Genomic DNA, 25,271 nt, shown 5'->3' with positions numbered 1-25,271 from the left:
TCCTTCTTCCACCTGCCAGTTTGGTGTCATCTGCCAATTTCGCAAACACAGCTACCCTTCCCTCTTTCAAGCCCTCACTAAAATATTGAACAGACTTGACCTGCCTGAAGGGCTGCAATCCGGTTAACCCCCATCTTGTAGCAATAAACGTATATCTGCTTTATTTTATCTAGCGATCCGCCTGTTGGCACTGAGCCAGTTGTCCTGACCACATGAAACCCACGTCAAGCAGTTTGGCAAACAGAGCTGAGCACCCAAATTCCCGAGGGGCACCCCTCAGTGGCTGTGGGAAAGAAGTTTTCAGCAATCTCTGCCATATTTGGCTCCTCCATTGCCCCCGCCCTCACCGGAAGTTCCCTGAGGGCGGGCCGGGCTCAGCGCGCGCCCCCGCCGCTTCCCGCACGGCCATTGGCTGAGCACGCCGTCCATCAGGCGGTGGGCGGGGCCTGGCTCCCGGCCCGCAGGACGGCGGCCGCGCCTGCGCGTTGCGGGCTCTGGCGGCCCCGTGTGGCGGAAGCGGCGGGGCCGCGCCAGTTCCGCCTCGGCGTCGTTGGCGCTGCACAAAATGGCGAAGATCGCCAAGACTCACGAAGGTAAAAATAGCCCGGAAGACCCTGTGTCCGCGGCCGCCCGCGCCTCGCTTGGGCATCGCCCGCTGCTTGAGTTGCTCCCCGGCTCCGGGCAACGCCAGGCGCGGCTCGCCGGGCGGGGGCCGGGCGGGCAGGGCCTGTGTGTAATGGCGGCTGCGCTCGTCACCACCGGGCCGGGCGGGGGACGGGCATGAGGGGGAGCTCTCGCCGTGCTGGCGTGGGACGGAGCGGCGGCCAGGCCTGTGCGGGGCAGCTCGGTCACTGAACTCCCCTCTCCCGGCCTCCTTCCTCCCATCGAGCCTCGGCCGGTGCGCTGTGCAAACCCCGCGGGGCCGGTGCGAGTTTCGCATCACAAACGCCGACACCGCGCGTTCCTCCCCCCGCCGAGCCCCTTGGCCTCGGTAACCGGGGCTGCGGGGCCGCAGAACGGCGCGGCCGTGCCCAGACTGACCCGCCGCGGTGCTGGCTGAGAAAAGTGCCCCGAAGGAGGGGAAGGATCGTGAGGTGTGGAGCGTTCGCGCTGCCATTTTACACAGACTTCCTGCGGCCGCCTGTTGGCGCAGGAACGCGGCTCCCGGGGCTCCCGGGGCTCTCTCGGCTCCCGGGGCCGTGGAGCCGCCGAGGGCCGTCCCAGGCGGGCTGTGCTTCTCCAAGGGGCCCTGAGCGCTGCTCTCCGGCTCTTCTCAGACGGAATCAAAGCGCTCTTTGTGGGCATTGCCTGCGGCTGGCCCTGCGCTTAAGGATTTTCAGGCACCGGGGAATAATTTGTAGAATTACAAATTACACTGCTTCTGTGTTTTTGCTTAGAGGTTTTTCACTCGTGTTTCTGTGTGCGATAGGTGTTCTGCTGTATTTTGTTTTAATTTATTTGCGTAACTCGCTGATCGCAAACTACCTCTGGATGGTGCACTGTGAGGGCACCCAGGCATTCGTTGTCTTTTAGTAATTTTTTAATTTTTTTTTTCAGTTTTGCACTGAAAAAGCTTTTCAAATGGAAATCCACCATCTCCCGTGGAAGTAGGGTTAATGTAGTGCTTAACACTACAGACCTAATCTGAGCTTAGGGATGAAGAAAAGCTTTAACTGTTGTGCTTACTTTCTTAAAATTTAATTTGATTTCTTTTTTTTTAGAATTCTAGAGTATTTTGGTACAATTACAGAAATTGTCTTGTTCTTTGTTTATGTGCTGTAACATGTGTAAGAGTTGTGTGAGATAGTACCCAAGTGAGTATTACCCATCACAGTGCTCTGCCTCTCCTACTACCTAAAGAGATTTTTGTCTTAAAACAGTAGAATTGTTGAGGTTTGGTTGTTTCTTTTTCCTTTTTTTTTTCCTGAGCTGAAATTGCTTTTTTATTGGAGCAAATGGTGATGCACTGACTTCAGTGAAGACACTGACATGCTTCCAGTTGCATGTGTTTTGATTAGTGTTGTATCAGAACAGGTTTGAAGGGAGAGAGTAGTTAAATAAAAAAATATATGTAACAGGGTATGATCATGTAAGGGGCTTTCCCAGCATGGAGGCATCAGCTGAGCAGCTTGATTAATTTGCTTTCAAGTTCTAGCCTATCTTTTTCAGTTCCTCACTGATCTTTCAAATTGAGTTATTACTATAATAATCTTAAAATATTTTAATATATTTGTATTGTTTGTTAGATACTTATTGATTGTTCAAGATACAGCTTGAGAGAAGCATCAAAACAGTTGGAGTTTGTGTCAGCTACATAGTTAAAGGGGAACTCTGAGGCTGAAAAGTGAAGTTTCAAGTGGCAGCTTATAAAGTAAATATGTGAGCTTTCAATGCTGTTGAAGGTCATTTTTAGTTTAAATATTTTCCTTGCTTAGAAAAGAACAGAAATCTTCCAACATAATAGATCTAACATGTGTAAGAGTGGTAAAGTAGCTAAAAACAAAGCCATGCAAGGCCAAGCTAAATGTGCAAAAATATGATAAGGCCTGAAAACATAGAACCTGTTTACTCTGTAAAATACCTCTCCAGCACAGGGTCTTATTTCTTTTTTTTAATGTTTAGAGTAGAACTGCATGTGTGGTAGCAGAGCACATAGTTAGAGAAAGCCTCTCTGTGAGCTAGATGTTCAGACTTCAAATTCACTTGTGTTGACTTAAATAATATTCAGCATTTGTGGTATGTTTCAAATCAAGTGCTTGTTAAAGCTACTTGTGCTAAAACACTAAATTATATAAATAATAGAGTGAAATACAGAAAAGGAATGATCAGGAGACTATTATCCCCCTCCTCTGTTTTTCCCCCCAATTTCCTACTCCCTTTACTGTTTCTCTGTGAGTGAAGTTTCCATTCTGTCCTGCTTGACTAAGCCATTAAACAAGTAGTTTGCTTTGCACAATGTATCTTTAGGCATTGTAATTACTCTTTCTTCATTTGCTTTTTATTAAAGAGCTTTGTTAAACATGGTGTGAGCTTTTCAAAGGAAATGCCACTTAGCTCAGGGAAGCTAGCTGGCACATTTTGAATGTCAGAATAGCATTTTCCACCTAAATATGTGATGCTTTCCAAACACAGGCTGCCTGTGGCTACAGCCTCCTGGTTCAAGGGCAGATTTTGTAGGGTGTTCTAGGTGCAGGGTTCCAGGTGGGAGCTCAGAGCAGAGGGGCAGAATCCCCTGCCTTGCCCTGCTGCCCACGGGATGCCAGGACACATTTGGCTTTCTGGGCTGGGAGGTGCTTCAGTTAAACTGGCACCTGGAGGCTGGTATGAATTAAAAATCGGGGTGGCTATCAGTAAGGTTTGTTGAGTCTATATAGACTTTTTTTTAATAAATAACCCAGTAGATTTTGCTGTAGGAAAATGAGAATGCTCCTTACCCTGCTGACAGATATAATTTAAAGGAGAAGGCCAATTATGAATGATAGCTCTACTCTCTTAAAGAAATATAACTGTTTTAAAGATAATAGTTGAGGACAAGATCTTAGTATATTAAGTGTTGGTAAGAACCATCAATAAGGAAATATTTTTGTGTTGACAGTTTCAGTGCTGAGATCCCCCAGCTGTTTTACTTAGCTGTTGGTGATAGTGGAGGTGGGAGGCCAAGCGCGAGCCAATCTCTGTGGCCCATCCTGCAGTGCAGGGGGCTTTTCATGTGAATTTTGGTGTGTTTGCTGTGTGCTGGAGCTGTATGCTCTGGTTGTGTCAGTGAACAGCTGATGAAGATCTGTAGGCAAGATCCATAGGCTTTTGCATGCTGAAGTTGGTTACAGCTGTGGGGTTTCAGTCAGGCCACTGAGCAGGCAGGGTGTTTGTTGTCCCACTGACTGCCCTTTGCAAATAAGGGAAGCAGTGGGGTGGTACCCTCACACCACCCCCTCAGTGCTGGTAGGGTTGTCCTTGGCAGAGATGGAAGCTCCAGGTGTGCCCTTCCACCCCAGTACTGCAGTGCACCAGGCTGCAGAGGGAATCAGGAGCTTCATCTGCTCCTCTCTGGGACAAACAGAAATAACTAAAAACTCTGTGGAGAGGGTAATTGTGTTTCCTTGGCTCTATAGCTGTGCCATAGGATGGTTGCTCACAAGTGGAATACCTTAAGAGGACGCTGTAAGTGCCCCTGAAGGCAGGCAGAGGCCTCTGAGGGCAACAGACAGATCCCTAATTTGGAAGCAGTTTCTTTCTGCTGCTTCACACAACTAACACATTGGAGAGCAATGTATTCCAAGTTCTGGACTCACAGGAATCCCCTGGGCTGTGCAGGATTTTGCAGGCAGCAGGATGTACCCCCAGGCTGGATTCAGGAGGCTTTTGTGAGCTTTCAGCTTCTCACGAGTCTGTAACAGAGGTGGCTGAAGTTACTCTGCTCTAGAAAGCTGCAGAAGTTCAGTGGAAGCCCTGAAATGGCTGGAGCAAGATTCTCCTTATAAGCCTTTAGGGTGTATCTTCTGTGCTTGGGACTCTTTAAGAGTTTAGAAACACATTTGTGCTGGGTTTCCTCACTAGAGCAGTGCAGGAATTGCTGATTTGCTGCCAGGTTTGCTGTGCTTCACTTTCTGACTAAGTGAACTCTTAGTTCTGCTGTTCTCACTTGGCAAAGATTTCTCAGGTAAAACTCTTGAGTTGCCCCTCTAGAGAACATGCCTTTGTACAGGAATCATAATTTGACTTACTGTGGGGTTGTGGTTGTTTTTGTGTTTTTTTTTTTTTGCTTAGTGGCAGCCTGTGATAAGAAAAGGACCCAGCTGTGACGTTAAGGCTTGATGTTTGCAGTGTTGACATTTTAAACTTTTAAACAAAGCAATTCTGATCCAATAATTTGCATTAAAATGCTAATAATCTTAGCTTTAGAAAAAAGTATTCTTATTTTTTGTCAGGTTTCCTAACAGGTGTTGAATAACGTTGTGTAGTGTCTTTTGCAAGATGGCTTGATGGTAAAAATGTGTCATGTTTATTCATCATGAAAAGAGGAGTGAGCCACAGTAGTAAACAATTATTGAATACTCAGGATTCAAGATATTTGTGAACAAGATTTCCTGTAGCTTTTTTGTAAATCGACAAATTTCCTTTAAGGTAGCAGGCAATAGCACTTCAGGTGGGAGAGGGTGAATGTCAGAATTATTCATGTTGTAAGGGTCTTTTGTAGTCCAGTCACAATGTAATCCAATTCTTCCTTGCAGCCATGCTCCTTCATATTCCTGCAACTCTTGGGGGTTTTCTTGGCCATTAAAGTAATTGTTTGATCTAGTGAAATTTACATGGTATGAATAATTGTTATTCCATGTCTATTAACTCAAAATTCACATGAAAACAATAATAATTTTTACACAGCTGTGCCTCAACATACCTACAGTTGCATTTATTGAAGATGGCTGGATTACTGCAATTTATTTTCCTCTTGCATTACAGCAGATGGGACGAAGGCATGGTTTAATTTTGTTCCTTGTTTTTTGGATTAAGAAGTTAATGTTCTTTCTGAAAGTACTGAATTTCTAGGGTCAGAGATGGCCACCAGAGTTGATTAGAGTCAGATCCTGATACAGCATAGGAATGACAGAGCTCCCGTTTGTCCCATTTGAGGAGTGTTTTGTTGTCCAGAAGAATAGCAGTCTTCAGAGATGGTGGTGCAGGCAGGAATAATGATGAGGAAACAACATTTGAGCTTCCAAAGTGAAAAGAGAGTCCCTAAGTTTTGGGGGTTTTTTATTAACTTGTTACCCAATGGCATATTGGAGTTGGATTTTTTATTTACTTATTCAAAGATAGTATAGCTTTGCAATACGTAATGAAACAAATACAGTGTTTTATTAAATCTCAGTTCTGAGAACCTGTGCAGTAATTCTTTTAAACAGAGTTGTTTAAATTAGCAAAATTGGTGGTAACATTGTGAAAGGCTTTTTTTAATGAGAGGATGACATTTGTTGTGAAAGGGTTTTGTTAGTGTAGTGTTGAGAAATACTGCAGTGGTGTAAATTAGCTTCTCTGCTACCTCTGGCAGTAGATGGGATGTGGTAACAGTGAGTTAAATAGTTTGCTTTAAGCCATATTATTAAAGTACACTTGCTGGATCATACTAAAACATGAGGAGGAGCTTTTTTTGAATACCAGCTTATGAATTGTGATTTTGTAGTTTTGTGTGTCATATGTTTATTTCTTTAAAAATAATCTTTCAGGTTGGGCAAAAAACCGTTTGCTGTACATAGTGACATGGCTGCTGTATTTGGTATGTTTGTGTAACAGGACTTTGTGTGTGTCTTTACCCTAGATATTGAAGCACAAATTCGAGAAATTCAAGGAAAAAAGCCTGCTCTTGATGAAGCACAAGGAGTAGGCCTTGATTCCACAGGATATTATGATCAAGAAATTTATGGTGGCAGTGACAGCAGGTTTGCTGGATATGTCACATCTATTGCAGCTACTGAATTGGAAGATGTAAGTAATTTTATTTATTTTGTTTGTTTAGGGCCTGCATTGTAACTATTTCAGAATTGATTTTGAGTAATTTTTAATAGCAGTTGCTTGAAGTAGAACCAATTTCCATTAAAGCCATAGTGGACCAAGTTATGTCTTATGTGGGAAGCACATAATCATTAAATAATTTGGGTTGGAAGGGGCTTAAAGATAATTTTGTTCCAACTGTCTTCCCAGGGGCAGGGACACCTTTCACTGGACTAGGTTGCTTGAAGCAACCTGGCCCTGAACACTGCCAGGGATGGGGCATCCACAGCTTCTCTGAGCAGCCTGTGCCAGGGCCTCACCACCCTCAAAGAAAACAAATTTATTCCTAATATCCAATCTAAACCTACTGTCCTTCAGTTTACAGCCATTTCCCCTTGTCCTGTCACTACATGCTCACATAAAGGAGTCCCTCTCCCACTCTCCTGTGGGCTCCCTTCAGGTACTGGAAGGCTGCACTTAGGTCACCCCAAAGCCCTCTCTTCCCCAGACTGAGCAAACCCAGTTCTCTCACCTTTCCTCCAGAGAGAGGTGCTCCATTTCTCTGATCTCTTGGTGGCCTCCTCTGGAGTCACTCCACCAGGTCGCTGTCCCTCCTGTGCTGGCCCCAGAGCTGATGCAGGGTTCCAGATGGGATCTCAGAGCAGAGGGGCAGAATCCCCTGCCTTGCCTTGCCCTGCTGCCCACGGGGCTTTGGATGCAGCCCAGGGCAGGTTTGGCTTTCTGGGCTGGGAGTGCCCATGGCTGGGTCATGGCCAGCCTCCCTTCCACCAGCTCCCCCAAGTCCTCCTTATCAGGCCTGCAGTTCCAAGTCTGGCTTGTATTTAATGAATTTTGCTTTGAGAGCCCTGTAAGCCCAAGCAGAAGGCAAAAACTTGTGGCCAGGTACTTGGCTGGAATAATTTACTTTGTTCTGTTACTGCTGCCAGGATTACAAATGACAGTAAAAAATGTAAAAAAATTTTAGCCAGCAAATTGTAGTGACTGCTTTAAGATTCCTGGTTCAAATTTCAGAGCTGTTTTTAAGAATTGGCTTTTTCACTGTGTTGTGTTTTCCTTCTGTATCCTGCTTGTAAGATTACCTTATGTTAATTTCTAATATTAAACATTGGACTGTATTTTCAGTTGCAGGAACCATCAGATCTATATGTCTTATCATAAGTACAGAAGGCTTTATAATAAGTACAGAGGCAACTACATCATACACTGAGAGAATTCTATTTCTAAGAACGAGGAAGATGTTTAGTTTAGTACTAGTTGATACTTGAGGGTTTTTTTAGTGATGTACTTGTGTCATCTGCAGACTTCTAAGAATGCCTTATTAAAAATTTCCATTGCTCTGGGTCTCACTGAAAAAGTTCCTTAGTTATATGAGCAGTTTTTCTTTTGGGTTGCTGGGAATAACTGAATAGAAACTGACTGCTGATGTGAAGGAACAGCAAAAACAAGTGCTTGTTATTGCCATTGTGGTTGAGTAAGTATAAACTAATATGAATCTAGTTCTGATTTTTTTTGCTGTTTCTGAAGCCTTTTTATTAAGTCTTCTTCCATATATATAGATATATATCTATATCTATATACATATATATATATCTGACTTGTATGAAAAATAGTTTGAATATCTCTACCCCAGTTCTCACACACCAGCTAGGGAACTAGTTAGGTTCTAATGGTAACTAGTTAGTTCTAATGGTGCTAGCCAATGGTAGTGCTGATATGAAATACAGACTTTTTGTCTAATTAGTGCAGATAGCATACTTGATTAAGTGTAGCATGCTGAAGATTACTTGAGCCTTCTTAAGTGATATGAGCAGGTTTATCTGATGCACCAGTTTAGGAATAAGAAAAGCTATATGAGAAACCTTGCTAAAATTTTGAATTAGCTGTTCTACTTGTCCATTTTCATCTTTTCTATGACCACAGCATGTTTATTTGATGTTAGTTTATCTAAATATAATACCAGCATGACCAATCCACCATGTCTTTACTGACAGGATGATGATGACTACCCTTCCACAAGTCTGCTTGGCCAGAAGAAGCCAGGATACCATGCCCCAGTGGCATTGCTTAATGACATACCACAATCTACTGAACAGGTATGTTGTAATTGAGGGCACAGTAAAATAGTCCTGTAAGCACTGAGGAAAACAAGTGTTAATAACAGGTTTTGTTTGCTAGAAATAAAACATGTATGTAAAGAGCTATGTTTTTTTAATGTTGCTGCAAGCTTGTTGCTGCTTTAGTTTGAAATTTCACAAGATGATAAAGATTGGCACTTGTGCATGTAAAGCCAACATGAATATAGAAACTAAACTATCAAAATTTTAAAAAATTGAAATCCAATACTTTGTTAAATTAAAATAACTGGGAAACTTAATATCCTTTATATGTATAATTTTTAAAGGAAAATGTAATCACCTAAGTTTTACATTCCTGGAGTATTTTTCTGTAAAATTTAAAAGCACAAGAAGTAGCATTAAATCACCCTGCAAAAAGAAGGGGAAAGGTGAACAGCATTAAATGCTTTGGTAACAAGTGAATAAACTCCAAAAATACCAAATTTTTATCAGAAATTGTTTCATAAGAAGTTCTGTGTTTAAAAAACTGAAATTCTAGTTATGGAAGTAAAATTTAAGTTAGTATAGTGTTTTGACATTTCCTGCACAATGGAGGCAAAAAATAATTTAAATCTTTTTAATAATACTTTAAATGAATACAGTACCTGACAATTTTCATATTAGTCTTCATAGATCTGTGACTAACAGACTGTCTTGGTTTTTAGTATGATCCTTTTGCAGAGCACCGTCCTCAAAAGATTGCAGATCGGGAAGATGAGTACAAAAAGCACAGGCGGATGATGATAATTTCCCCTGAGCGTCTCGATCCTTTTGCAGATGGTAATTTATTTTGGCTTTTCTATACCCTGTATGAAATTTTTGTCTTTAATTGTCTTTAGCCCTTTGATTTCTGTTGGCATGCTTATAAACTTAGTTTTGTTTTAAACATCCCCTTTTCATAGAGATTTGGTTGAAAATTTAGATGCCATATTCTTCATCTTTATAATACGAGTTTTCTTTCCAGGTAGAAGGACAAGAAACTTGTCAATGAGCCATTGCCATAGAAACACAAAGGGTTAAAGGTTTCTCTTTTCATTTCGTTTTGGGTTGTGCGTTGTACTTTGAACAACTTGTGTATTGAGTGCTCAGATTCATTCAGTACCTTGATAGTTTTCATTCCAAGTTATAGACTTACAGGGTTACTGCTTTTGAAATGCTAGTAGAGCACCTAATTCTTACCATCCTATGTAAATTTTAGGTGGTATACCTAAAAGAAGCAAAAGCATATATAAGACTTTGATACTATTAATAGTTCAAGTCTGTTCTGATAATTTTAGAATGCAAGTCAGGAGAAGGGGTGTTAGTGGGTCTGAAATTTTCTTCAGGTGAGTGAGTTTCACGTGTGGCAATAAGGTGCCTGTTGGCTTAAAATTAGTAGCTATTTTGCAGGTTTTACAAATGAGAATTTCAGCCTGCATGAATTAGTAGGGATATTAATTATTTTACTTGCTTAATTGTAATTGATATAAACATGTATTGTCAGAATTCACAGGCCCATACTAACTGTCCTTAATTTCTTTCCTACAGCAGTACTGCTATATGCCAGTCCTGTCTGCATTCTTAAGGGTGCAGTTCAACACATCCTGTGTAGATTATGGTGAAAAAGTATTCCAAAGGAAAGTCCTATCAAAGCTAGTGTCAGAAAGACACAGCCAATTGGGCAGTGATCTTCAGCATAGAAATGTTTAAGAAGTTTATTTTTTTCCCTAAAGTATAATAGCTATACCACTTGTATAGCAAATCTGCACATTTTTCTTAAAGAAAAGTGTTTTTCTTGACAAGTCTCATTTCTATAAAGTTGGGCTTCTTTTAATGTATTTAAAAACTCAGTTAATGCAAGATACAGAGCATAAAACAACATATGGTGTACAAAACCCATTACCTGTGAGTATTGTTGTGGTGGTGTATGTACTGTATTGCATTCAGATCCCAATCACAAATGTCCCTTGAGAAGAGAAGAGGGGGAAAGTGTCATCAAACAGTATTTTGGGGTTTTTTATTTTGTTTTATTTTTATTTTTAAAGAAGCCCTGTTACAATATGACACTAGAAGGTGTGTGAGACATGTCCAGATTTGTCAAACTTATAAATGGGTCTTTATGATAAAACAATTTAAACATTACTTAGGTATGCAGTAGTTATTTATAGTCAGATAACAAGTAGGATTTAACAGCTTACACAAGGTAATGTTTTGATGATAAATATCTTTCCAAAGTGTTACTAATGGTAAAGAGATAATTTTCTAGGCTTCTATTCTGCTGCTTGAAGTCAGAACTGCTGATGGAGACAAAGGCACGAAAGTGTACGTATTCCGGATTAGCAACCCAGGAACCCATCACTTCTGAAGACTCTTAACTGTGTTGTCATTTTATCATTTTTATCGGCTTTAAAATATTTGTTTGAAACTGCAGTAGTTATGTTTGTGTTCAAACAGGTTAAATTGATCAGCAAACTGAATAAACGTAAGATACATGTAATTTAAAAAAATTACGATCAAAAAGTAAAATTAAATGATCATGGAATAATATAATACTAGAGCAGGACAGTAGAAGTCCATAGTTTCTGCTTATCCTGTACTCATTGTGCTCCATTCCTGTTGCTGTTCTCTTCTGCAGGAGGGAAGACTCCAGACCCTAAAATGAATGCCAGAACATACATGGATGTTATGCGTGAACAGCATTTAACAAAAGAAGAGGTGCGTGGAGGGGAGGGTTTTCCACGTGGGCTGAGTTTCATGTTACAGCCTTTGAAAGCATGTTACAAAAGTGGGAGCATAAATTCTCTTGACTTTGTCTTGACTTAAAAGCCCCTTTCTTTGGAAAATCACATTCTTCATATGTTGAAAGTCAGTAGAATGTAAAAACATCAAAAAAACATCTGTTCTATGTAATAGTAAAGCAGTGCAGGAGAAAATAGTCTCAATACATTTTAATCTGGATTTTTAAATTTTTTTAAATAGAACTTGTACTTTCTCTTGTTTATTATTATCTTTCAGAGGAGGAGAGAAAATCTAACTGAGAATTACTCAGTGTGAGAGATGTTTGTTTTTGTGAGCTCTATGTATAGGTAGACAGATTTTAAAAGGCTTTTGATGAAGTACCTACAACAGCACTGCAGTACTGAGATCGGGTATAAGATTGCCATTTGGTTTTAAATATTAAAAAAAGGAGAAAAGCAAAATATATGCTTTAAAATTTATTTAATAGTTAAAAATATATTGGTAATATAAACAGATTTCTTGTCTAATACCTCCAGTACCATCTTGCTAATTGGCACAAGACCTTGTAGTTCCAGTGACTTCTAACATTGATTTATCTTAAGTGAGGAATTATTTCATAATTTTGGCGGCCTTACTGCTTATGGTTCCACTGATAAGTGCAAAACAGTCTCTGTTAGTGTGCTGTTTCAGCAGTATCATCTCAGGATTTAAAATAAGAATTTCAGGGCTTTTTAATGTCATGAGATGTAGCTCCTGTGAACATATTTTCCAAGTTGTCCATCTAGTTTACTGAAGTGGTACTTATTTGAAACAGGTGGGTGATGGTCTTAAAGCATATACCTATCGGTGACAGAAACTGATAGCTGTAAAAATTCCCTGTGCATTTGCTGTAAGAATGGCTTTTATTGAAAAATTAATTTAAAAACAGCCCCTCAAATACAGCTCCTTTGGCACTATAGAAGAATTTGAAAAAAGAGTGGCCTTGAAATGAAAGCAGTGGCTAACTGCAGGTTATTTGAGCAAAACCGCAAAAAAAGCATAAAAAGATATTGAAAAAGCTCTTTTGAAGGTATAATTTGAAAAATTCTTATGTTTTTGTTTTTGTGCTCTTGAACAGAGGGAAATTAGGCAACAACTAGCTGAAAAAGCTAAAGCTGGAGAGCTTAAAGTCGTCAATGGAGCCGCTTCTCAGCCACCTTCAAAACGCAAACGGCGTTGGGATCAGACAGCTGATCAGACTCCTGGTGCTACGCCTAAGAAATTGTCCAGCTGGGATCAAGCAGAGGTAATGACCTAGTGCTCATCAGCTGTCTACAGAAGGCATAATCAGTGCTAATCCTCTTGAGTGTCAGAAGTTTCTTACTGTACTTAAGAACAACTGGCAGTGTTTTACTGTACAGGATGAGATACTCACACTTGTGTTTTGTCTCGTGCAGACTCCAGGGCACACCCCATCCCTGCGATGGGATGAAACCCCAGGCCGTGCAAAGGGAAGCGAAACTCCAGGTGCCACCCCAGGCTCCAAGATCTGGGATCCCACTCCCAGCCATACCCCAGCAGGAGCTGCAACGCCCGGCCGGGACACACCTGGGCACGCAACGCCGGGCCACGGAGGGGCCACTTCCAGTGCACGCAAAAATCGGTGGGATGAAACCCCCAAAACAGAAAGAGGTATTTATGCAAACTGGGAGGTGCATCATAAGTTTGGAATGATTAATTGTGCTGGGTTTTTTCACCTTACGTAAGCAGTGAGTTCAGAATCCAGGCAAAAAGTAATTATATTCTGACATCTAGTGGTTGATGTGGGGAATTGTTATTGTCTGAGTTCTCAGCATCGGGTTCTGCCTGTGCCTTAGTGGCATCCATGAAAGTATCTTGGCTGAAATATGGAACAACAGTTTTGTCATAGCTAATGACTGCTGCAAGTTGGGTTTTTAATGTATAAAGGACATAGTAAAAAAGTACATGTTGAATTACTTTTCATAATATGTTTGTGTGTTGTTTTTTAGTTGTTACGGGGTTTTTTAAGAGGTTGTTGTTAAAACAAGTTAAAGAAGCATCTCACTTGCCTAATTTGAATTTGACTCTGGTGTCAGAGAACAGTGAAACTCTTGTTACCTAATGCTTTTATCAAGGGAGTACATGGAGTACTTCATTCAATTCCTAGAATATCTGAGTAGATCTTGTTTTTTTAGAATCTTTTTATGCTAAGGTTCAGTAAGAAGATGACACTTCTTTCATAAAACAAAGTTCTCTGTTGGATATTTTTAGTGTAATGCCTGGGTTTTTTCAATATTCAGAAAAGTATTTATATTTATTTGGATATTCAGCAAAAAGTCTTTACTTTTAGCCTAGTGTTTGTTAATTTGATACTGAGAATGGGTTTGAATATTGATGGTGTAGTTGGAGTATATACTGTTCAGTTTTCTGAGAAGATTTGGTTTGTTTTTCCCTAGATACTCCGGGCCATGGCAGTGGCTGGGCTGAGACACCTCGTACAGACAGAGGTGGTGACTCCATTGGTGAGACACCGACCCCAGGAGCGAGCAAAAGGAAATCCCGCTGGGATGAAACACCTGCGAGCCAGATGGGCGGCAGCACTCCTGTTCTGACACCTGGCAAAACACCCATTGGAACCCCAGCTATGAACATGGCAACCCCTACACCAGGTGAGCTCGGTCCCTTGTCCAAGGCTTCTCTTAGTGTTGTGGGAATGAAGCATTTCCTTCTGTATTGTCTTTTGAAACAGACTTCTGCCCAGCATGCTCTCCTGCCTGTATGAAAGCAGTCAGTGTATGCTCAGTATACTATTTTTGTGGCAATGCCCACAGCAACTAATTTCTAGAGAGGAATTGAGACTAATGCTACTTACCTATTGCTGTTCAGTTTAGTTGGTAAGAAATGCTAAAAGGCTCTGTAAAAGTTTGATATCTTATTTGGCTACAGAGTTCAGGTGCTATGGAAACTTTGACTCAAGAGAGCATTAAAAAGTTAAGTAAACAAGTCATCTGCTTCTGCATACAAAAAGATTTTTTTAAAATACTTATTTTTTTAAAATTTGGATATAGGTCACATCATGAGCATGACTCCTGAACAGCTGCAGGCTTGGCGCTGGGAGAGGGAAATTGATGAGAGAAACAGACCACTTTCTGATGAGGAATTGGATGCTATGTTTCCGGAAGGATATAAGGTAATTAATCTGGATTAAAATAACAGCAGATCATGATGAAGTTTTTTTCCTACCAGGGATTACTGTTTGTTTTTTTTTCCCCAGAAGTAGAATGCTTCACATTAAGTATTGATTGTCCACACTTGCTTGACTTGATTTATTGTAAATCCCTTAGAAAAGGGGGTCTAAAGGTGTTCTCACAGGCAAATCACTGCTGTGCTTCTCAGTGCTGGAAATGCCTGTCAAGGCCAGAAATGTACTTTGTATGGGCTGATAGAAACTGTAAGTCCAGATGTAGACAAACATGGAAGAGGGTCACAAATCCTGAGACAGCAAGAATACTACGTTGATTCAGTTATTGAAGTACTTCTTTAATCCTTGGAGACTTCCCAGTTTGTTATCCCAGCTCTCAGCAATGGGAGTGAGCTTTCTTCTGAAACGTTGGCAGTACAGGATAAGTGCAAATACAAGCTCTCAGGGTGAGTTTGTATTGCTGGGAACGTGGGATCTGTTGTACGCAGTAACACACAAATAAATCCCCAAACAAATAAAGTGAAAGCTACAACTTGAAGCTTCAACGTTTTGTGTTTGATGGGTTCTTCTTTTCATATCCGTTGCAATTAAAATGAATTTTGTTCTTCCTTCTCAGGTTCTCCCACCCCCAGCAGGTTACGTGCCCATCCGTACCCCTGCTCGGAAGCTCACAGCGACTCCCACGCCCCTGGGGGGAATGACGGGGTTCCACATGCAGACCGAGGACCGCACTATGAAGAGTGTGAATGACCAGCCATCGGGCAACCTGCCCTTCCTGAAACCAGATGATATCCAGTACTTCGACAAGCTGCTGGTAAAGGAGATTGCACTCATGCTGATGGAACTCCCCTGGTTTCTTTTGATTATATAGCAATGCCCATTTATTTGTCTGGAATTATTTGTAGGTTGATGTTGATGAATCGACTCTGAGTCCTGAGGAACAGAAGGAGAGAAAAATAATGAAATTACTTCTGAAAATAAAGAATGGCACGCCTCCCATGCGAAAGGTAAGATGAGTTGTCAGATACATTTATGTAATCTCATTTTTCAAAAACTGGTGTTTTCAGGTTTAGCTTTAGTTGTCCATCCATGGGATTCTCTTGAAGATAATTTCCTAAGCTTTGCTATCTATTGTGATTTAAATCCAACTGTTAACTAAGCCCCACACAGCTATTTGCTTCTCCCCTTGCTTCCTGTAGTAGGATGAAGGAGAGAATCAGAAGAGTAAAAGTCAGAAAACTTGTGCACTGAGATAACAAGAAATAATAGTAAAGGAAAATAACAGAAAAAAAAAAAAAGGATAAATAAACCCCAAGGAAACAAGTTATGCAGATGGAAAACACTTGTTCACCACCAACCCAAGTGATGCCTAAGCAGTCCCCTAGCAGTGACCCTTGGGCAGCTTTGCACCTGGTTTGTATGCTGAGCCTGGTGCCATATGATGTAGAGCATCCCTTTGGGCAGTTTGGGCCAGCTGTCCTGGCCTTGTGCCTCCCGATTTCTTGTGCCAATCCACCTTCTCAGTGGTAGGGTGGGGTCAGGGGGAGAAAAGGCCCTGACTCTGTGTAAGCCCTGCTCTGCAGTAACTAAACATCCCTGTGTTAATCAGCACTGTTTCCAGCACAAATCCAGAACACAGCCCCATACTAGGGGCTTGGTAGAGAAAACCAACTCAGTTTCAGCCAGAACAGCACGCTCTGTTTAGTGTTTTTGTTCTTCCTCTTCTATATCTGTGTGGCTTTTTGTTATTCAGTATAATTTAATACTGCTGCTCTTTTAACAGTAATGTCAGTCACTAAATGGTGTGGGCCTTGTATAATTTTTGGGTTTTTTACAATTATGAGAAATTGGATTTATAGTGTGTTTTGCTTACACGGCTTTGTAACTTTCTGGATTTTGCTTCTTTCTCTTAAATTAGCTACTTAGTGTAACTCTTTAAGTTTTGGCCTTAAGCACTAGGCAGCATAATAGCAGTCTTTTCTGCAAATGCTCTAAACTGACCAAGCCCCAAGCTGCCTGGATGCAAACAAGGGCTGTGAAGCTATTTTCCAAAGGGAGCCAGTATCAGCTCACAAGTATGCTTCTCTTGAAAATTGAACACCTGGGCACTGACAGCACAGTGTTTGTCACCACACATTTGTATTTTAACAGATCAACTTAAAAATGCTTGAAATAGTTTTGTGGTGGTTGGGGCAGATATTTGGAAGCCTGTGGATGCATCAGTTACATTTTAACTTGGTTGTACCTGTTTTGTGATTGTTCAGTATTGCTTCCTTAGTTTAACTGGCAGGTTTTCTGGTTTTGTTCAGGCTGCGCTGCGGCAAATCACCGATAAAGCTCGGGAATTCGGAGCAGGGCCGCTGTTCAATCAGATCCTGCCCCTGCTGATGTCTCCAACACTTGAAGATCAGGAGCGGCACTTGCTTGTCAAAGTCATCGACAGAATTCTGTACAAATTGGATGACTTGGTCCGACCATATGTACACAAGGTCTGTTGCAGCTTGCTATTTCATCTCTGATTTGCATTTTCTGCATTTTGTGTGCATATGAGAAGAGAATGATGCCACTTTTTTAAAACATATTTCACTTTCATGTTTCTTTAACCAAACTTAAAAGTTTTTATAGTGTGATTGGAGTGTAGGCTGTACAGTATTGAGGCATGATGTAAATATGAAATATGCATATTTGGAGGTGGGAAGGACCTTATCTGATCTAGGTAGTGTCTCCAGGCTACATCCTTAAGAGACTTAAGAACTATAAAAAACAATGCAATAGATTTAATTTTTTCTGATCATTGTAAGGCTTTAAGCTTGAATTAATGGAATCATCTCTGTTTCATGGACTCCAATAATGCTAGAAATACTATAGTAAGTATTAATAAAAGGAAATATTAATATGTTTATCTTTTTTAGATCCTTGTCGTCATTGAACCACTGCTGATTGATGAAGACTACTATGCTAGAGTGGAAGGCAGAGAAATTATTTCAAACTTGGCTAAGGTAAAACAGCATCTTTTATTAAAGCACTGAGTTAGCTTACATATACCTGCATGTTTATAGGCATGGCAGAACAATTAGCTGTGCTGTTCATAAATCCAACTGGTATATTTTGTGTTTTGTCCTGCAGGCTGCAGGTTTGGCAACAATGATCTCCACAATGCGACCTGATATCGATAACATGGATGAGTATGTCAGAAATACAACAGCTCGAGCCTTTGCTGTTGTTGCATCTGCTCTGGGCATCCCTTCTCTGTTACCCTTCCTGAAAGCTGTCTGTAAAAGCAAAAAATCCTGGCAGGCCAGGCACACTGGCATCAAGATTGTACAGCAGATTGCTATTCTTATGGGTTGTGCTATCCTGCCTCATCTCAGGAGCTTGGTTGAAATTATTGAGCATGGTAAGTTCTGCTTTCCCTGACAAAGTTTTTTTTTTACCCACTTTCTGTCTGGAAGTTTTTATATCTCAGTAAGGCACAGTGACAGTAAGGTCCTGGTTTTGTTGTTGCTGTGACACTGAGAAACGTTTCATCTGACTCTGAAAGGTGAATAAAGACAAATAATTGTTCAGTATTCCTGAAAATAAATTAATCCCTTTTACACTGCTGCTCTGTTGTTGCTAATTTGAACTTAAAGCACGAGTACAAGAAGTGGTCCTAAACCCTGAACTCTTGCAGGGCTGGTGGATGAGCAGCAGAAGGTTCGCACCATCAGCGCTTTGGCCATTGCTGCTTTGGCTGAGGCAGCCACTCCCTATGGTATTGAGTCATTTGACTCTGTCCTGAAGCCCTTGTGGAAGGGTATACGTCAACACAGAGGAAAGGTAAGTCTAAAATACTTTGTTTAGTTTGAACTGAAATGGATGTGTTCCTGCTGTAACTTATTAGAGACATATTTTGCATTTAAATAGGGTTTGGCTGCGTTCTTGAAGGCCATTGGTTACTTGATTCCACTAATGGATGCCGAGTATGCAAACTACTACACCAGAGAAGTCATGCTGATTCTTATCAGAGAGTTCCAGTCTCCTGATGAAGAAATGAAAAAAATTGTGTTAAAGGTATGTCACAATGATAGTTTTGCATTGATACTGAATATGTATTAAAAAATTCCAAACAAAAGCAAAAAAACCCCACACCCTACACCAGATTAAAATTGTTGGATTTTTATTTCCTGTCAGGTGGTAAAGCAGTGTTGTGGTACAGATGGTGTTGAAGCAAACTACATTAAAACTGAAATCTTGCCACCCTTCTTCAAACATTTCTGGCAGCACAGAATGGCACTGGACAGAAGAAATTACAGACAGGTAATTTTGGTGTTTTTTTTAGCTGGGAAATTATTTAGAGTAAAAGAAAATTAGAATGCTCATTCAGGCTAAATACTTATTTTTGTCTGTGTCCTGAAACTTGATTTTTGTTTTTACTAACAATTTAGAAGTTGTGTAGCTAAGAAGATTTTCAGGTTCTTAGGAGGTTATCATGACATTTTACATCTGTGAATGTCTTCATCACTTGCAAGGTGGGGTGGTTCACCCCATTCATATTCTTAAAAACACTGGATGATTTCTAAAGCTAAAACTAGTTTTTTGTAGTGGACTTAATTTGTTTCTTCAGACTAGGGAAACTATTTTCAAGAGGTAAAGAGTAGATTTTAACTACTTTTCAGCATAATTTTAATGCTTGCTTATTTAACATTTCTGTATTTCAGTTGGTTGATACGACTGTGGAGCTGGCAAATAAAGTTGGAGCAGCAGAAATTATTTCTAGAATTGTGGATGATCTGAAAGATGAGGCTGAACAGTACAGAAAGATGGTCATGGAAACAATTGAGAAGATCATGGGAAATCTGGGAGCAGCAGACATCGATCACAAACTGGAAGAACAGCTCATTGATGGTATTTTGTATGCCTTCCAGGAACAGACCACAGAGGTAAGGCCTAGGGTTGGAGTATTCCATTCACTGGAATTGTAAGCCATCTCACTGTTAGTTATACAGAAATGTGTGCTTCTGAGTTAGATTTTAGAATCCCTTTTTAGATGTCAGTGCTCTAATCAGTGAAATCCAGAAACAATCTCTGGAATGTTAGCATTTTAAAAGCAATTTTAGATTATGGCAAGTTTAGGTAAAATGCAGTGATGCTGTTTGTCTGATTTTCCTTTATTGTTTTTTCCCTCAGGATTCTGTGATGTTGAATGGTTTTGGCACAGTGGTTAATGCTCTGGGCAAAAGGGTGAAACCCTACTTGCCACAGATCTGTGGTACAGTTTTGTGGCGTTTGAACAACAAATCAGCCAAAGTCAGGCAGCAGGCTGCTGACCTGATCTCTCGTACTGCAGTTGTCATGAAGACTTGTCAAGAGGTATGGACTTCTCTTCCAGATTTGCTCTAGCAGGTCACAGTAATGAGAGGGGAGGGGAAAATTCCATTCTAACTCTTTTTACTTGCTTGTAGGAAAAACTGATGGGACACTTGGGTGTTGTTTTGTATGAGTACCTGGGTGAAGAATATCCTGAAGTACTGGGCAGCATACTTGGAGCGCTTAAGGCTATTGTGAATGTTATAGGTATGTTTTTGTCTTCATTACTTGTCTGTTCAAGAGCAAAATAGAAAAACCACTGTAAAACTAAATGTGCCTCTTTGAATTCAATAGGTATGCACAAGATGACACCACCAATCAAAGACCTGCTGCCACGGTTGACACCTATTTTGAAGAACAGACATGAGAAAGTACAGGAAAATTGTATTGATCTTGTTGGGCGTATTGCAGACAGGTAGGCTGAGTAATGTTAAAATAGCTAACCTTCTTTGTGGGCAATTACTGTAGCAGAAGCTCAACTTTGGCTTCTGGGTATTTGTTGTCATATCTCTTGATATTTCTGAAGTTGTGCCCAAAACTTGAAATATTTAGCAGACACACTGTTGAATTACCTGATAAAGGAAATGCTTAAGCTTAGCTCTGTAGATAGCAAATGAATAGGTGCTACAATTTGTGGCTTTATGTAAAAATCTCTAGCATCACTGAAGAGGTAACTCACTTTATTCTCTTTCAGGGGTGCAGAGTATGTTTCTGCAAGAGAATGGATGAGGATCTGCTTTGAACTGCTTGAGTTATTAAAAGCTCACAAGAAAGCTATCAGAAGAGCCACAGTGAACACTTTTGGTTATATTGCAAAAGCTATTGGGTAAGTTGTGTTAATGCTTGTCCACTTCTTCACACAGTTACCAAATATAGTGATGATTGTTAGTTTTCTGGTGGGAAATATTCAAACTTCTCTATATTTTATATGTGCAGACATTGTTTTACTCATTTTGAAAACTACAATCACGTATTCTTGATTAACATAGGATGTTGCACTTCTGAACAAAATTTGTGGACTAATAAGGTTAAAATCTTATTCGAGAGTAAGAGCTGTTGTCTCATGAATCACTGTGGTGTGCATTCACACCCTCTTTGTATTATTTTATAAACTCCTTTAAAGAATTTATCTTCTCTCTTCCCGCCCCCCCCCCCCCCCCAAATCACTAGTTTTATCAATTCTTAAAGGTTTGTTTCCACTAAGGTCATACTACAAGTCAGCACATTGTAGAATAAGGCACAGTTGCCATCTTTATGTGTGTTCTTTAAGAGACTGGTTCTCTGAACTTTTTATGAGGGCTAAACCAATGTTTCTCTGCCACTTCTTTGAAGCTTAACTACTTTTATCCAAATCCTCACTGAATCGTTGACATGGATGTCCGTGTTGTCTCTTCCAGACCTCACGATGTATTGGCCACACTGCTAAACAACTTGAAAGTACAGGAAAGGCAGAACAGAGTATGTACTACAGTAGCAATTGCTATTGTGGCTGAAACATGCTCACCCTTCACAGTGCTGCCTGCACTCATGAATGAATACAGAGTTCCAGAACTGAATGTCCAGAATGGTGTGTTAAAATCTCTTTCTTTCCTGTTTGAATACATTGGAGAGATGGGAAAAGATTACATTTATGCTGTTACACCATTGCTTGAAGATGCTTTAATGGACAGGTGAGTGCACTTCTTCTATACCCATAGTGACTTTTTTAAGGATATACTTGATTGTTAATGATAGCAGATATGCATTTTGTCCTTGTTTGCTGAAGACTTTAACTGACCAGCATAATTTGTAAGCTATTATTTGCAAACAATTTGCTCCAATTTTACTAATAATTCTGAAGATTAAAATTATAAAAGCATTTTCAGAGAGTCAAGACTTCTTACATTAAAACTGCTTTTGATAATTTCTATTGTTGGTACTTCTGTGGAATCGGAGTGCAGTAATTTGTCAGAAAACTCCCATCTTTTTTCACTTTACTCATTTTTTATACTCTGCCTATTGCTGTCACTGAGTATGGCTTGAAAGTGTTATTAGTGCTTTCAAGAAAAGTGTTAGTGAAAAGAAACAGTATGGTTCTCCAGTCATGTTGCTTCTAAGTCTCATTTATTAATTCCCATTGTTCTCTTTGCAGGGATCTGGTACACAGACAAACAGCCAGTGCTGTGGTGCAGCACATGTCCCTTGGTGTTTATGGGTTTGGCTGTGAAGATTCTCTTAATCACTTGTTAAACTACGTGTGGCCCAACGTGTTTGAAACCTCTCCTCACGTCATCCAGGCAGTTATGGGGGCTCTGGAGGGCCTCAGAGTGGCTATTGGGCCCTGCAGGATGTTACAGTACTGCTTACAGGTATGGTCTGTGTGCTGGGGCAGCAGAGAGAGCTGTCAGGCAGGACTTCTTTCCACCAGACAGAAAAGTCAGCTGAAGATGATTTCCAACAAAGGAAAAACGGCTTTTTGTTTCCAAAGTATTTTTTAAACAAATACTCTGTGCCAAGGACTTGAATAGTGGAAATAGGCAGTAAACAGAGAGTCTGGTATAGGGAGATAGCTGATTACATCACAGAACTTGTGTAGAAAGAGCAGGTAACTTAGAATATCAGTTGACTAAAATAGCCTGGCACTTCGATTTCTAAACTGGAAGGATCTCAAATTTTGAGGATGTGAACTAATGACTGGGGAATAAATTAGCTGTGGGAGGGGTTATGACAAGTAATCAGATAAATAAACGAGAGGATAGGATTAGTAGTTGTGATTTGTTGTTAGCCAAGAGAAAAAGTGAGATGTTTACAAGAGTGCAGCACTATAAACAGTGCTTTGATTAAACTCGGTACTGTTAGAGCAACACTGGGCAGTTCAGCTTCTGTAAATGGGGTGGTAAAATCTGAAGACTCCTTTTCTGTGTTACTTTGTGTCACAGCACGTGACAGTGGCTGTGTTGGCTATGGAATTAAAACTCACCTAACAGGTGGGGAGCAAGTCCGTGTAGAGAAGGTGTGACAGCATTTTAGTAATAATTTGCAGATAGGAAATTTCAGACTTCTGCAGTGTGGGGACCTCAGCATGGAAATACTGATGTCAGTAGGAAGATGCAAGTCTCTTGCAGTGCATATTCCTGCAAGTACTGTCTGTATGTTGTTAGTACATAGAAATGTTTTTTCCTAGAGCTTGTATGTTCTGTCCATTTATTAAATGCTTGTTTTGCAACACTTGGTTAAATTCAATAAAGGAACATTGGAACTGCAAGCTTTTATTACATTTTGTTCTGTTCTGTTTTCTAGGGTTTGTTTCACCCTGCCAGAAAAGTCAGAGATGTTTATTGGAAGATCTACAATTCAATCTACATTGGCTCACAGGATGCTCTGATAGCACATTACCCAAGAATCTATAATGATGAAAAGAACACCTATATTCGTTATGAACTTGATTACATCTTATAATCTTCTTGTTCAGTTGTTTGTGTTTAATGCACAGCTGTTGTTCAGTTAAATGCTTCGGATTTCATGATGTAAAATTTTAAAATTTTGGAGATCAGTGTAGAGCTGGTCAGAGGCAGAGCTAGGTATCCAGTAGCATGATTTTTTAAATATGTCCTCGTTTTTTGATGTTAAACAGTTAAAGCCAGTAGTGACCAACAAAACAGTAATTACAAAGTACTGGAGGGATTTTGTTTTGGATCCATCTTTATGAAGATTTAGATTTCATTCCTTGTGTTTAAAGGGGAAGTTTATTTGAGAAATAAACATTTGTGTATAAAAACTAATTTGTGTGTGGTTTTTGGACAGAGGGGCTTGTAAGATAAGTCCCTTTGGATTAAGTATTTGTTTATGTAATGAACAGGTGGTATAAAACATTTTAACCCTTTTTGTCATCCACTAGCTTTTGAATAAATAAGAAAAATGTACCAACTGTGGTTAATGTGTGTATCTTTGTCATGCAATAATGTAGCTGTAGCCTGGCTGATGGTTGTAGTAGTATCAGTTTATTTTCATGGTAAAAGTATTGAATTTCTTCTTGTTACTGCTTCATTTGCAGTATCCTGGTGGACATGGCTTGTTAAAATTTCAGAAGTTAGCAGTTTTATTATAAATTGCATTTGTAAAACCAGTTGTGAAAATTATGCATATTGGTATATTTACAGGCTGTGCTGTAATTCAGTTTAAGAGCTAGGAAAGTGAAGTCCCCAGCACCTCAGATGAGGCAGTTTCTAAGAAAAGCATTCTATTTTCTCATTTGCTTTTTGCCTTTTGTGTGTGTACTACAAAGAAAAAGGTTTTGCTGTCAGTAAAGCACCTAAAACCCAAGGATAAATGATTTTGTTAGTAGTGTACATTATACCATGTTTGTAAGGTAACAGGAGGCAGTAGCTGGCTATCAGACACCTTGTTCTGTGAGTGCTTGACTTCAGTGATTCATTTCCATCTTACCAAGTTCAGGGCAGTGCTGTTACCTGACTTGTCTCTGTCTCACATAAATGTCTGAGTCTTTAACTGTTCAGCATATAGAAAATTTGACCCTACCTTTCAGGTCTAATTTTTTTGTTAGAGGTTTGGGATGGCACAAAAGCAACTTGGGGCCCTTTTGTTAATAAATGTGCCACTGCTACTTAGGAAAGGGGAAAATAACTTTTTTCAACAGCTGGTTTTTACCTAAAACTTAGGTATAAACAAGCTGCAACTTGTTTAAGTCTTTATTGCTGAACTGTTTCCTCTGACAATAAGGTGCATTCTAGTCTATTTTTAGTGCTTTGTCACTGAGTAGTATTGTTTGTATTACAGATAGCCTGCCATCTTCCTTGCATCAGAAGTTTTGCAAGACAGAACCAAGCAAGTGCCAGTAGAGAGGGAGAAGGGCTGGAAAAAAGCACTGAGTTTTGAGAGATGAGCCAAAAGAGAGCTCTGAAACAGGTAGGAATAGATGATGGCTCCTGACTTCTAGATATGCTTCAGCAAATTCATTATTAGAAATAAGAAGTGAAATTGTAAAAATTTTCTCAAAGTGGAGAGCAGCTTCAAATTGTTACCATTTTTGTATTTTTGAAGCTCATCACTTTTAAATCTCAAATACTTTCATAAATCTTTTTGAGGAAGGTGCAATGTTTCCCTTGTTTCCTCAGGAAGACAGAAAAGGGAAGAACTGTATGATGAAACAGAATTGTACATAAAACTGATGTTCATGTTTGGGTGGTTTGCTATCCCAAGTATCTGGTATGAAATCAGGTTTGAAATGGCAGTATTTAGGTGCAGCTCTTGATATCCAGAGTCATCAGGAAGCATTTTTATCCTTGAGACTTTGTGGATCTGTGGAACTCTTACTAAAGAGGCCATCTCTGGATCATAGACTGATGGGATTTTCTGAGCGCCTACAGCAGCTTGTAAAG

The 25,271-nt window shown here is 40.1% G+C and overlaps 1 protein-coding gene across 3 annotated transcripts; it reads left to right on the top strand.

Annotated features, from left to right (window-relative positions):
• Positions 1 to 523: 523 nt before the first annotated feature.
• Positions 524 to 23,803, top strand: SF3B1 (splicing factor 3b subunit 1). 3 transcript variants are annotated; one of them, XM_054277919.1, is made up of 25 exons: positions 524 to 593; positions 6,317 to 6,483; positions 8,502 to 8,603; positions 9,290 to 9,404; positions 11,239 to 11,318; positions 12,460 to 12,627; positions 12,779 to 13,013; positions 13,799 to 14,011; positions 14,411 to 14,532; positions 15,161 to 15,358; positions 15,450 to 15,551; positions 16,854 to 17,033; positions 17,457 to 17,543; positions 17,671 to 17,941; positions 18,218 to 18,363; positions 18,451 to 18,597; positions 18,718 to 18,843; positions 19,245 to 19,466; positions 19,714 to 19,896; positions 19,989 to 20,100; positions 20,188 to 20,308; positions 20,588 to 20,719; positions 21,291 to 21,563; positions 22,025 to 22,241; positions 23,173 to 23,803. In XM_054277919.1, the coding sequence occupies exons 1-25, from the start codon at positions 566 to 568 to the stop codon at positions 23,329 to 23,331; spliced, it is 3,906 nt and encodes a 1,301-aa protein (XP_054133894.1). In that variant the 5' UTR covers positions 524 to 565; the 3' UTR covers positions 23,332 to 23,803. The 3 variants fall into 3 exon arrangements, 2 of the variants coding, with proteins under 2 accessions (XP_054133894.1, XP_054133895.1); XM_054277920.1 differs by lacking the exons at positions 524 to 593; positions 6,317 to 6,483; positions 8,502 to 8,603; positions 9,290 to 9,404 and adding an exon at positions 9,472 to 10,925; XR_008483119.1 differs by lacking the exons at positions 12,779 to 13,013; positions 13,799 to 14,011; positions 14,411 to 14,532; ... (14 more) ...; positions 22,025 to 22,241; positions 23,173 to 23,803 and having other exon boundaries at positions 9,589 to 11,318; positions 12,460 to 12,478.
• The last annotated feature ends 1,468 nt before the right edge of the window (positions 23,804 to 25,271 follow it).

Source organism: Melozone crissalis, unplaced genomic scaffold (assembly GCF_028551555.1).
Source record: "Melozone crissalis strain CALT ecotype California unplaced genomic scaffold, PUWL_Pcris_2 ptg000023l_1, whole genome shotgun sequence".
In the NCBI taxonomy this organism is placed as follows: domain Eukaryota; kingdom Metazoa; phylum Chordata; class Aves; order Passeriformes; family Passerellidae; genus Melozone; species Melozone crissalis.
Note: the sequence above shows the minus strand (reverse complement) of the source record. Positions and strands in the feature narration are given on the sequence as shown.

Excerpts from the sequence above, each read along its gene's own strand:
- SF3B1 (XM_054277919.1), top strand. The coding sequence starts at position 566 with ATGGCGAAGATCGCCAAGACTCACGAAG. Across the intron at positions 6,484-8,501 it reads CAGCTACTGAATTGGAAGAT|GATGATGATGACTACCCTTC; the intron begins GTAAGTAATTTT and ends CTTTACTGACAG. Across the intron at positions 17,544-17,670 it reads TTATTTCAAACTTGGCTAAG|GCTGCAGGTTTGGCAACAAT; the intron begins GTAAAACAGCAT and ends TTTGTCCTGCAG.